The 14,353-nt window shown below is 37.7% G+C and overlaps 1 protein-coding gene across 2 annotated transcripts in view; it reads right to left on the bottom strand.

Moving 5' to 3' along the window:
• LOC117406949 (prolactin receptor-like) overlaps positions 1-14,353 on the bottom strand; it is a 34,613-nt gene that overhangs the window by 17,123 nt on the left and 3,137 nt on the right. For both annotated transcript variants that reach the window (XM_034011418.3, XM_034011419.3), the window contains one exon: positions 9,880-9,979. In XM_034011418.3, the coding sequence (XP_033867309.3) occupies positions 9,880-9,979 (100 nt within the window). The remainder of the gene's footprint in view (positions 1-9,879; positions 9,980-14,353) is intronic.

Here is a 14,353-nt window from a genome sequence, read left to right as displayed (position 1 = left end):
GCGGTCCCCGAATGGCTCACCTGGTAAAAGCACTGCCGCGCGTCGTGCAGGGTGAGTAATACAACCAGAGATCGCAACTTCGAATCCTGGTTGCACAAGGCAGCTACTCTTCGCTGGGGATTCCGGGGGTGGGGGGCCGCATTGGCTTTGGCGCTCCCGGGGTTGGGGAGGTGGGATCCGTCTCTTCACCCCTCTGCGGCGACCCCTACAGGCCAGGCGCTGAGTGAGCTTGGGGGCGGAGATTTGCTGGGCTGGTCTTTGTCCTCCAGAGGCCGGTAGCCTGTGGACATCCGCTCTCGAGTTCCTGGGTGTAAAAAGGCGCCGATTGGCTCGTGGGATCGGAGGACGCCCACTGAGCCTCGGGTCCCTGAACTGTGTGGGGAATCGCCGTGGTGAGAAGAAAAATAATAATAAATTGGGCATTCCAAACTGGGAGAAAATTAAAAAATAATTAGAGATTCTAAATTATGCTAAAACAAATAAAGAAATTAAACAAAAAAAACAACAGGGCGGAGGCAAGTATCTTGACCACAGTGCAAAAGAGCCAGGCTCGTCGGCATTCATGGTTATAGAGCTTCTAATCTCATTGAAAATAAGTCCATTTGATTCTCATTCATTTTATGCTGCCTAAATAATCAAGCTGGAGATTTCCTTCAACGTGGAGCTAGTGTGCAGGGGTGTGCATGTCTGTGTATCGACCGCTCATGACATGGAGTCCATTTCAATTATCTAAACAGCAGAAGGTTCTAAATACTGTCATCTAAAAACTCTAGAACCTCAAATAGCAAGGACAAGACATTCATAACCTCCTGCTGCTGAAGGCAGCCGTGCCTGGACAGCAGTGTCTGGTTTAAAAACGAACACAGTACACAGAAGGGTTAATGCTAAACAATGGGCTCTGTTCACAGAGCTTGAACTTGTGGGTTGTTTAAAGAATGTTTTTTTTTCAGTCTATTGTTTACTGTTGTTAATGAAACCATCAGTAGTCCTGAACAGTTTCAGGAACATCAAACTGAAAAAAAGGTTCTTTAAATCTTGTTACAGAATAACAGCCACTCAGGAATTCTATTTTAGTATACAACTGAGCCTTATTGTAGGACACTAAGCCTGTACGTGTGTGACCTCAGCTGCTGCGAGAAACCGCTTTCCTGCGAGAACACTGCAAACAGGAGCCATATGGTGAATACACTGCCTGAGCCAGTCTTCAGAAGTCTTAGCACTCAGGCGAGTTTACCTAGGGTGAAAGTTCTTATGTTGTATTATGGCGGACATTGAATGTTCCTTGTTTTGCATAGCAGCCGATTATGAATGGGATTACCAGGGGTTTACTGCAAGTGCTAAATGCATTTCTAATCAGCAAAAATGTCCCTTCTCTCTCTAACAATATGCTTGTTAAAAATGAAATGTTATTATGAGATTGCTCACTGTTCTATGCAGAATAAAACACCATAAGGATCCACCTCCATTCCCATTGTAATTTTTCAAAAGGGTACTGCATAGGGTTTCACAGACCCTGATTAGCAGTAAATTGTGAACTACCTTACCCAAGGTAATATCAAGCGGTCCAAGGAAACCAGCTGTTTAATGGATTTAGCCTGATTTCTGCTGAGGTTCAACTGTGAACTCCAATTTAAGTAATTAATATGTTTTTAAAACAGGGCTGCATTTAAATGAACAGTGCAATCTACACCCATGAAGCATTTCACATGTACTGTATGGAAGTTACAGGGCCTTCCCAGAACCTTCCCATAGACCTGCACTTACAAATGGAGGCTAATTTCATAAAGAAATAGTGTGTGTGAGTAATTACGTGTTCTGATAAAATCAGACAATAAATAATATGATGCATCTGATCTGGTATATTAGAGCCTGCAGTCATTAAGCAAACCCAATTGAAAGGTCAGCTGTTTCCAATGAGAGAAACTGCAATCGGCTGGGCAGTATTCCTTCAAGAATTCTAAGAGCTTTAATACTATAATCTGTACAGAAATGTGTCTGAGTTTGGAGCTGCTGTTGGTTTGTTTTTTTAACTCTTCCTACACTGTATTATATAACCAGCTTCATTATACTTAACTTGCAGATTGTAAACCAATTAAAACAGTAGGGTGCTTTCAACCCCAGTTTCTGTCGAAATCTATGATCATGTTTGTAGAAAACGACCTTGGTTTCAGTCCAATTTTGATCGTCTGGTCAAAGAGAAAATGGTACATAATGCATCTTCCAGAGCTATCTGAGAAATGTAGGGATGTAATGTGCACAGTGGGAATAGGAGACACATTGGGAAAGCATCAGAGATGTACAGTGGAGGTTGTGGACAATGCGAACATGATTCTCAGAGTCACTTTGCATATGATTATGAAAATCAAATGTTTCGATAAAGGATGCAAAGGATGTACAATAACAATATCAAGGTCCAAGACACGGGGGGTGCTGCTCATGGGGGATTCAAAGCTGTTTTAAGAAAAGAAAAAAAAAATTCAAGCTGTTTAACCTGTGCTCTGTGTTTATACATAAATTCAGTGGTTCAATGATGTTTTGTATTTTCACCCGACCCCAATTTGGTTCTGCCCAATCGTAGCGTTTAAATGAAATGGAGAACCTCAGGACAGATCGTACCAATTTTAATATGATATTATGGTTCATTGTAAAGGCTGGTATTGCTTTGAGGCGAATCCCCGGAAATGCTGTATCAATTCTAACCTAACACCGACAAGGTCAATCCGCACAGGACTAAAAAGACACAGGACGCCTCTGAGAAAATGGTCTGGGACAAAAAGAAATGGATGACTCCCACGGGACTAAATTTCAGCGATGTAGGTAACAATTTCAAGGCCACCTGTTTATGTGGTGAGCTTTTCACTCAAAAACTACTTTTTCAAAAGGTAAAAAAAAACAAAAAACTTTTTTTCCTAAGCCTACAATTTGCTTCTCCCGTCAATGGTTGAAGGAAACAATGTATAATGAGGCAAGTTGTTCAATGTACATCTCATCATTGCACATGTTACTTTGGGATTTACACCAAACGTCTGGAGATGTGTGCTCACAAGAACAAGCACATACAGTTTTAATTAGGCCTGCAGAGAGTAAATGGACAGATAAATAACAAACATTGAAGGACAATAATAATAATAATAATAATAATAATAATAATAATAATAATAATAATAATAAACTTTATTTTATATAGCGCCTTTAAAAGCAATCATCTCAAAGTGCTTTACAAAACAAACACAAATCACAACAACAAGAAACACAGTAGAAACATTCGCAAAAATGCCTTTCTAAAAAAGTAAGTCTTTAAGCTAGATTTAAAAGCACTCAAAGTGGCTGAATCCCTGATTTCTTTAGGAATGATGTTCCACAGTTTTGGGGCATAACAACAAAAGGCCCTGTCACCCACGGAGCGCAGATGAGCAGGAGGAACACATACCAGTCCAGAATCAGTTGAGCGAAGGTTGCGTGAGGGAGTGTAAACAGATTAAACAGAAAAATCAGATAAGTACTGATGAGCCAAACCATGCAGAGCCTTGAAGGTAAGAAGAAGAATTTTAAAATCAACTCGAAACCTGACAGGCAATCAGCGCAAGGACTCCAAAGCAGGAGTGATGTGATGCAACATCAGTATCAGGTTTAGTGTGGAGATAGATTTGAGTATCATCTGCGTAAAAATAATCATTCAGGCCATGTTTACCTTAGTATGTGACCAAGGGGAAACATATAAATACTAAATAGCAGGGGGGCCAGAATTGAGCCTTGTGGGACACCAGATGTTACCAACCCAACCTCTAAAACCACCAAGAGAGATGAAATGTTGACGCCAAGTAAGATAAGATTTAAACCATTTAAGAGCAGTGCAATAATACCACAAAGTATGAGAGGATAGAAAACAAATCAATTATCTTTCAATACCAGGTTATTCATTGCGGGATTCAAGCATAAAATTATTTATATTTTTTAACACATTCAAATTATATATATATTCTGGCCTGTGATTGGTTAAAACCCCATAATTGGAGGAAAAATAGATTGAACTATTGCCCTAACATCCTTAGACCACTGGGCAATAGTCTCCGTCTGTCATGCGATTGGTTCACATCACTGTCAGTCCCACCCCTTTTCAAAGGAACACCCTCCACTCCAACAACAAGATAAAATGGCTGAATGAAAAAACTGCTGAACGGCGATTCAGAACCTTAACAGAAAATGAATTACAAAACATGCTACAAAAGAAAGAAAAAAACTTGCAGTATGAAATTCAAAAACATTTTCTGTTATTTATTCATGTAGTTTAGTTATTTACTTATTCTGTATCAGCTATATTTAAACAAAATACTGACATAAATATTTTCAACCAAAATATTTGGTGAATCAAACCCATAAAACCTATTTTGCTCCAGAAATGTTGGCGACCTGTTGCACTAGTAATAGTATATTACTTGAACATGTATATTCATGCCGAAAATGTTAAAGGTTTTTTTTTTTCATACACGAAAAACACAAAACAAAAGCCTTGGAAATATTTATGGCTTTACAGTAAAGTCAAGCCAACCTTGCCTCTCATTATTTTGACTGACTCATCTATTAAATATGTACTACAGACTACTGCAGTACATATTTAAACCTATTATTATTATTATTATTATTATTATTATTATTATTATTATTATTATTATTATTATTATTAATTTAAAGTTCTTATTACCTATAAGGCCTTACATGGTCTTGGATCTTCAAGATCTGCTGACCCCATATATCCCTGGTTGTTCCCCGAGATTGGAAAATGCTAATCTTCTGACAGTCCCTAAAATCTGTTTGAACTCTGTTGGAGACTGGTCATTTAGCTATACTGCCCCTCTTCTTTGGAACGTGCTCCCGATTAATATCAGGAATACTAGGACAATTGAATCTTTTAAATTCTGTTTCAAAAGGTATTTGTTTGGGTCTGTTTATTTGTAGCTGGATTATATATAGGGCTTCTGATTTTCGGTTTTAACTGATAAAACCTGATAACACCCCCAATACAAAACAAATAAAAGAAAATCGGTGGAAAGCCAATAAACACCGGAAAAACTGCGGAAATGATTACAGCAATTCATGCTGACTTTACCCTTTTTCCATTAAAAAATTAAACCTACAACAAAAATAATAATAAATACATTTTCCAGTGCTGCTAGGCAATGTCCCGCCTTCCTGACTTGTATCTATCTTTAAACCTGCCCCAACTACTGAGTGACAGCACATTCCTACATTTCTATTGGAGACTCCGCTTGCGAGATTTAAAACAAGATTACAATCAGGAATGGAGGCTTGTTAGTGGGATTTAAGCTGTATTATTATTATTATTTGTTTATTTAGCAGACGCCTTTATCCAAGGCGACTTAGAGATTAGGGTGTGTGAACTATGCATAATATGAATCTGTAATCAATCTGTAGGTATGAGCATACAGTGTTTTAATGTAATTTAAACCACGTTAGAAACAGTATATACAAACACACACATGTGTACGTTATTATATAGGACTATTCTTTTTTTTGGCAAAACAATTTGTTAAGTTAAGATGAATTGATACATTTTCAGGTCCTGGTAATGTATAGACTGTCTCCACTAATATATCAAAAACGTTTTTATTTCACCGATATGTAAATATATAAATATGATTTTGTTTTTGTTTTTAAGTACCTGCAATAGTAATCGAATTTTTTCATCTGTTACCTGGGGAAGTCAGGAAGCATAAGAACATAAGAAAGTTCACAAACAAGAGGAGGCCATTTGGCCCATCTTGCTTGTTTGGTTGTTAGTAGCTTATTGATCCCAGAATCTCATCAAGCAGCTTCTTGAAGGATCCCAGGGTGTCAGCTTCAACAACAGTACCAGATCCTCACAATTCTCTGTGTAAAAAAATGCCTCCTGTTCTAAATGCCCCTTTATCTAATCTCCATTTGTGACCCCTGGTCCTTGTTTCTTTTTTCAGGTCGAAAACGTCCCTTGGGTCGACATTGTCTATACCTTTTAGAATTTTGAATGCTTGAATCAGATCACTGCGTAGTCTTCTTTGTTCAAGACTGAATAGATTCAATTATTTTAGCCTGTCTGCATACGACATGCCTTTTAAACCCGGGATAATTCTGGTCGCTCTTCTTTGCACTCTTTCTAGAGCAGCGATACCCTTTTTGTAACGAGGTGACCAGAACTGAACACAATATTCTAGATGAGTTCTTACTAATGCATTGTAGAGTTTTAACATTACTTCCCTTGATTTAAATTCAACATTTTTCACAATATATCCGAGCATCTTGTTAGCCTTTGTAATGGGGGGGGAGATCTGTACTCTTCTGGTGCATTCATAGTGCTGCAGGAGCAGGACAGCAGCCTTGCAATATCCGCCGGTCAGTCACACAGTGACACAGAGAGGTGGGAGAGAGGGTGTGTGGGCTTTCCCTCTCTCTGAGTGGCTGAGAGGCGGGCATTGGTGGGCTTGCTGGCCCTATAAAATAATGTTCTGTTGTTCCCTCAGGTCGGCCCCTGAAAGACGAACTAACAAGCTAGCGGAAGCTCTGCTCCAGGACCGAAAACGGCCGGGAAAAGAAAACCAAAACAACCCAAAAAAAAGAAAAGAAAAATATCGATAGCGGGGAAACCTTGGGCAGACCCCACAAGCTGAGGGAGCAGTTAAGCGTAGGACGGAGACCCGGGCCGTGCGGGTAGCGACGGTCGGGGTAACGCTGCCCACTGCAGCACCTTTTCTTTGTAGTTTCTGATTACTGTGTTTTATTTTCTCTTTTTGATTTCGCCTTTTGTTATTATTATTATTTGAGAGCACCTGCGAGTGCATCAGTGGGACTGTTCACCTGTGGGTATTTCCGTGGTCCTGTCTACCATCGCTGGTATTCAGGCCACGGACAACAGCGCCCTCTGCGGGCTAAAACACGCACTTGAAAATAAAAAAATTAAAAAAGTAATAAATAAAACTGGGCACCTGTGCGGTGTTTCAAGTACATCCTTCTGTCTCCCGTGTCAGTGAATACCCACACCCTTCCACAACCTTTTTTATAGCTTCCCCACATTGTCTTGATGAAGACATTTCCAAGTCAACATAAACTCCTAGGTCTTTTTCATAGATTCCTTATTAAATTTCAGTATCTCCAATATGATATTTATAATGCACATTTTTATTGCTTGCATGCAGTACCTTACACTTTTCTCTATTAAATGTCATTTGCCATGTGTCTGCCCAGTTCTGAATGCTGTCTAGTTAATTTTGAATGACCTTTGCTGCCTCAACAGTGTTTGCCACTCCTCCTATTTTTGTGGCGTCTGCAAATTTAAGACGTTTGTTTACTATACCAAAATCTAAATCATTAATGTAGATTAGGAATAGCAGAGGACCTAATACTGATCCCTGTGGTACACCAATGGTTACCTCGCTCCATTTTGAGGTTTCTCCTCTAATCAGTACTATCTGTTTTCTACCTGTTACCCACTCCCTAATCCATGTGCATGCATTTCCTTGAATCCCTACTGCGTTCAGTTTGAGAATTAATCTTTTATGCGGGACTTTGTCAAAAGCTTTCTGAAAATCTAAATAAACCATGTCATATGCTTTGCAATTATCCATTGTCGATGTTGCATCCTCAAAAAAATCAAGCAGGTTAGTTTGACACGATCTCCCTTTCCTAAAACCACACCGACAGTCTCCCAGGATACTGTTACCATGTAGGTCATTTTCCATTTTGGATCTTATTATAGTTTCCATAAGTTTACATATAATAGAAGTCAGGCTTATTGGTCTGTAGTTACCTGGTTCAGATTTTGTCTCCCTTTTTGTGGATCGGTATTACGTTTGCAATTCTCCAGTCTGTCGGTACAACCCGTGTCAAGAGACTGTTGCATGACCTTGTTTAGTTTGTAAATAATTTTTTTCATTTCTTTGAGTACTGTTGGGAGGATCTCATCCAGCCCAGGGGATTTGTTTATTTTAATCGGTGCAGCACACAAACAAACTAGATGCTGATTAAAGCCTGCTGTATTAATATAAAAAAGTAAATGTCAAGAAATAATAAACAATATTTAAATACAACTTTCTGTAGTATACATTCTACTATTTAACACGAGAGACGGTTGCTTTGATTATCTAATGTGCAGTAATATAGGTTGTTTTGCATCTAAATGGACAATTATTCAGCTTGGCAACAGGCAGAAATGTAATCTAGACATATTAAGGAACAAAATGATACCAAAAATCCTTTCTGGAATCCTAAAAGGGGTGGGATTAATGCATGTTAAAAAAACATTAATCTTCAATTAACGTGTTAATTGCACAAGTTAACTGCGATTAATTGACAGCCCTAATATTTATGTATTTTGGGCTTTATTATTATTATTATTATTATTATTATTATTATTATTATTATTATTATTATATTTGGTCACTCCTTCAAGTGGATCGAATTATTATTTTTTTCCATATGGGGATGACAAATAATGTTAGCATTTTAAATCTTGTTCCAAAGGCATTCCAACAAAAAGATAATTAATTGATGCAAGTTACTGATGTAAGGGGTCTAACAACCCCCACTTCAGCTTCAATGAACTTATTAGCATACACTCTTGTAAAAGGGAATAACTAATGTATTTAACAAGGGGGTTGGAAATGTAATCACAAACTAATCTTAGAAAGATATTTGCTAGATGATTGTAAAATTGAGATCTAGCCCGATTTCCTGTTTAATGTTTGAGTGACATTCCGTATTAGTTTGAATTACTGCCGTCCTTGAATAAGCGCTGCACTCAGATATCAGATTTGTAAAAGACGTTGCCCTCGAATAAACAACGCTCTCAATAATGAAACATGTACATTTTTTTCCTATCCCAGCTCAAATAAATGCAGCACTTAATAAAGAAATGCATACAAAACACAGTATGGCAAAACATTACAAATAGAAACAAAATGAATTGAATAAACTTGAATAAAATGTATTTAAAATAATACAATTACACACTGGAGCATACCGGTATTTTACTGTAAAGTTTATGGAACCCAAACAAAAAAAGAACACAGCGCTATGTACTGATTCTGGTGTAAGAGTAAACAGCAGCACTAAAATAAATAAATTTATATATATATATATAGGAATTAGCAAGACAAGTAATACATTTTAGTTGTACTGCAGGAGCTGTATGCTTATTACTTAAGTTTCTTAAATGCATTTCTGTTTTGGTTGTATACACGGTATTTTGGCTAACAAGAATCCTGATCCAGACAGGAAGTTCAGAGAGTGGGGGGTGTGGAGTGTCAATGAGGAGCAGAAGCCAGTGTAGCTCTCACTGTGGCGTTGCTGTTTAGGGAATAACCACGGGATTAACTCATCTTCCTCACCGAAGCCCTGTCTGGATCAGGAGACTGTGAGTGTTTAGTTGTCTTGCTTACATTTTTTAAAAAACAAACTGACTAAGTGATTGGCCCACCAATCAAGCCCCACATATGAATCCATTCCAGCCACATTCTCACATGGAAATTGAGTATTTTAAACAAGGCTTAAAATGAACCCTTTCCTGGGTCCAGTTAATATACACATTTAACAACCACTAAAGACTATTGAACATTTATAAAATAAACACATTTAAATAGGAGAATAAAGATAATACTGCTGATGTGTTGGTGGAATAATTTAAACTAGAATATAAGTGAATGAAGGCAAGTACCGGTTTGAATTAAACATTATTTACATGTGATCGCACCAAGCAACAACTAAGTAGCATTTCTATTAAAGAGATCATACTGAACATTATTGACTTGCTTACATTCTTTGCCCATGAAATGGCTTCAGTTGGAAAATAATATTACTACAGGACATGCCTCAAGGTTTTATTGTACCTACCTTGTGCTTTTAACAAACTTGTTTCAATCTTTCTTCCTTCACCAAGCCAAGCCAGACTCAGCATCACCAGCTTTAGCATCATGATGTGCACACAACAGCCCTGCAGGAAAACCACAGAAAGAAGACATGAACAGCTGTACTGTCCAACTCTTTTACATGACGCGCTGGTATTTTCAAGGGTGCTATCACATGTCAGCTCCTGTAAACGCCAAGTTTCAAAATAAGAGCTGGCTCTGTACTGCCGTACAATACCAAATAGACACTGTACCCAAAACAACAGCAATGAGAAACCGAAACGCCATTGATAGCAGTCTTTTTTTTGTCTAAGTTCACAATAAAATATAGTTTCAATAGCAAAAAATGTATTGTCCGTGGTTTTTATACAGGGCGTGCTGTTATATTCACCGATTGTTAACACCAGTGGCACTAGCATGTCAAACAAAAAAAAACTCCAGGGTGAAAACTATATGTAAATAATTATCAAAAGTGTTGTTATGATATCTCGGCATATCACACCACCCTGAAGTACCATAATGCTTAATTGAAGAACTGGCAACAAAAGTTCTGTCCTTCTTTTGGATGCCAAAAAATGTGAATTAATTCAAACTTCTACTCCCCATTCTGACTCCATCAAATCAAAGAAATGCAGAGGACACGTCAGACTCACTGTTTTTTCCCCTGCACTGGTGACTTTAACAACAAACTCTTTGAGAACTGAACTGAACAGAAAACATCATTATATTCAAAGTGAACAATAATTAGTCTGCATCAGAGTTATTAGCAAAACTGTAGCTACCCCATGAAAATATTACGGAACAAAACTTATTTTTATCCCAGTTTTCTTAAAGGCAGCTTTTAGGGTGGAATAATGAATTATCTGAACTTCAGTCATAAGTAAGTCACACTCTGCAAAATCAAACCAAAATGCCCCTTAAGCACTTCCTGCTCTTAGAAACTAGGAGCGTTTGTGCTTTGGGAACTAAAGATTAGGATAATGGAATCATACAGACAGAGGTGGCAGCATGGATCACATTGGTTGAAAAACACATCTTCATAGTCCATACATGTCCATTTGTATTAAAATTTTTAGCTGCAGGTGAAGAGCTGGAATGAATCTTTGTCTCTGTAAGCGTTCTCTTTGTTTCTCTGATGTACGGCAGGTTACATGTTTTGCAGCAGATGCAGTACGCAATTCCCTGTGGTGCGTGTGAAGTATTCCACCACACGTGATGGCAGACTTGCTAAACTAATGCAAACACTGCTTGTCCAAATGCATTGTGATTTTCTTCAGCACAAAATATTGAATGCATCACAATTGGGGAACACGGAGGCTGTTTATCTGTTGGTCCAACTGTCTGTCTGTATGTTAATGAATGAATAGCTACATGGTAATTATACAAAAACGTGATACATTTAGACGAGCTATGATGGTTACGTGAAGTCTGGATGCACATTAGACTGCAGATCAGACTGAGTTTTACAGACTAGTTTCATAGTGCAGATGGGAAAAATACTGTGCCCTTTTCTTAAAAGGTCTGTTTAAAATGAATTTGGCAAGATATTGTTTGGTTTCTCAAGAACAGCCTAAAAACATTTCATTTGTAAAGCTCTGTGGATACCCGCATACTGTTAAAGATTAAAATAAGACTTTGCTGTTCACATTATATTTATTGAACATGCTTAGAGAACTCAGGGCTTTTTCAGGTCAAGCAGATTATATTTACTGATCCATTTTCCATTTACCCATGGCAGAAAATCTGCCAAAGCAGAGTGGAAATCAAACATCAGATGTTCAACAGAACTATTCCCACTTGTTTGTGTAGATCCCCTGCCTTTTGTGTGAAATTCAATTATAGTTCAATTATAGACGATTTTTATGGCACAATATATGTCTCCTAAATTACCCTCATACATTTTACACTTTAGCAAACCTGTATTTATTTATGAACTGCACCTGTTGAAACATGCTTTTGTTAGGACGATTCAGGATGCCAATTGATCCCTGATTTATGTGAAGTTTATTTGGCTGTAATGTTCTGAGAGAGGCTTTCTGACTTTCTGAGGTTTGTTTTCTATGTTGTGTCTACAGTACGTCATATACCTGCTACTGCTTCCCTGCTGTTCCTCTAATATACTATCTCAGAATGCCCTTCTACCATTTCCATGGTACCAGCTTGCTTATTAACACCTACATATTCAACTCAACTACTTAATACTGCAGCAATCATTTCTGAGAGCCAAAAGGCCTTGTAACTCAAAATGGTTTTTGGTAAGGTTCCCAGTGATAACAACAAAGTTTAAAACATAGGAGTAGGCTTTTAAAACAACGCAATGTGAGGTTTCTACAATTTCTAGTCCTTGACCTGTATTTCACTTGTATTTCTCAATGTACAATTAACAGCCTGTTAACCCTGAAACAGGCTGACAAGCTGTGGAAACTCCTTACATGTATTTCTGTCAATACTGCTACTGTATATTTCATGTTTGTTCATCTAATATAAGTTTTAAAACAATGCCATTTTTGGCAGGCAGAGGTCCTTATTCCAATTGTTCATACTGTTATGGGTTAAGAAAAGAAGTCAAACAGAGCATCACAGTAGGTACTAACACACTTTTTAAGGTATTGGAGGAAACATCGATCCAGCCAGTAAATTTTAATAGAACTCTTTTTTTCTCTGTCTTGCTTAATTATTGGTAGTACTGCACACATCTAACATGCCATGGCCCTACTGGAAATATTGGACATTTCTTATATTTCTTTACTGTTTAGATAATAACCTATGAGACCTCAGAATATTTTCAAATATGGTCTCTATTACATACAGTACATTGCACATTAGCAGCACAATCCTAACTCAAACCATCTATATAGATAAAATGCAATTATAGCCAATCAGTTATACTACAGCTCCAGACAAAACTCAATTTAATTTAATGTGATTCACATGCCACGGTTCAGTACAAACACATCTTGGTTTCGTTACTCAAGTTCCACAGCCGCTACACCGCCTCTTTCAACCTGAGCTCACAATTGGAGTCTTTTAAAAAAACAACGAACAGATAGAAGGAGCTGTAAACTTATATCCAGCACGTTGTATCAATGAGATAATGGCTCATCATCAGCCGGTAACCTCAGGAATGACTTCACTTGGCCAGCACAACCACTTGTCTTGGAACGGTGAAAATATTCTCCCGGTAACCCAGCACTGCTACTCCGCTTCATTTTTTCCTATTTCATCCAGGGCTGTATATAAAAGTCTAATTACTCTTTTTTTCAGTACAACTGCTTTGTTTAAATTTGACATGGCTTTGTTTGGATTTTAGCTGTTACTACATAAAATAATGGCCTTCTGTGCTCCCACTGGCAGAATCGACCTTGAGCGCTGTATGAATAAATAATAAATGTGACACCTTTTTGCAGCACTACTCAATTCCCTTTGCAGTGCATGTGAAGCGTTCATAAATGAAAGATTAATACGCAACACACAACAGATCTGAATATCCTGCAAATGTGAGCGAAGGCCTCCTATAAACTAACAAGAACATTCCTTTTGTATATCTGTACTAGAATGGCTTGTCCAACTGTGATAAAGCTTGCCAGGGAACTTTGGCACAAATAATATCTGCTGTATGCCACAGCACATCAGAAATGCTTGGTACCAGCCGGTTCAGTTGTGTTTTATTTTCAATACTGGTTAAAGTCACCTGCTTTAAAGAGTCCTATGCAACAACTATAGATTTGTTAATGTGCAACGCTAAAGTTGGGCCAATATGCTACTACTAATTCAATTTAAGTAAACATTTTTTAACTATGTGCTTTGTATTTTACCTTTCCTTACTCAGCAATTCAACTACCACAATAGCTTCCCTGCTGAAAGACAGAATAAAGAAACAGGAGTCTTCTTATAACACCCCCTGTTGTTATGATATCTCAGCATATCACACCACCCTGAAGTACCATAATGCTTAATTGAAGAACTGGCAACAAAAGAAGGCTCAACTTCTCAAATTAATGATGACATGGGTTGTATTTGTTTCATTGTAAAAAAAAAAGGCTTATTTCGCAGCATTTCAGTCTGAAAAGAGGTATTTCAAGATATTCCACAATTAAACATGGTATTTTTTAAAGCAGAAAAAAATAGCGTTGTCACATTCAAAATGTAGCATTTACTCTAGAGTTATTATACAACAAATGTTCTTAAAATATGTAAATACTTACCTGAACAACAGCAAATGTTAAATGGTAGAATATATTGTTTTTTATGCCCACCTTTTAAAGACCTTCGATTTTCACCATCGGTGAATTGTCAAACAAAACAAAAACATAAATACATGTAAAAATAACAACAGACATGTGAAATGCCCCTTTGATGCAGCAGGTGTCTTTTTCTTTAAAGACATTTTAAAGAAATCTGGCAGCTCTGTGCAGTGTGTTAAATCATTTACCGGAAGCAAACTAAACCGGCTGCCAGGT

This window comes from Acipenser ruthenus, chromosome 8 (genome assembly GCF_902713425.1).
Source record: "Acipenser ruthenus chromosome 8, fAciRut3.2 maternal haplotype, whole genome shotgun sequence".
NCBI lineage: Eukaryota > Metazoa > Chordata > Actinopteri > Acipenseriformes > Acipenseridae > Acipenser > Acipenser ruthenus.
The sequence above is the reverse complement of the archived record's forward strand: the minus strand, read 5'-3'. Positions and strand labels throughout refer to the sequence as shown.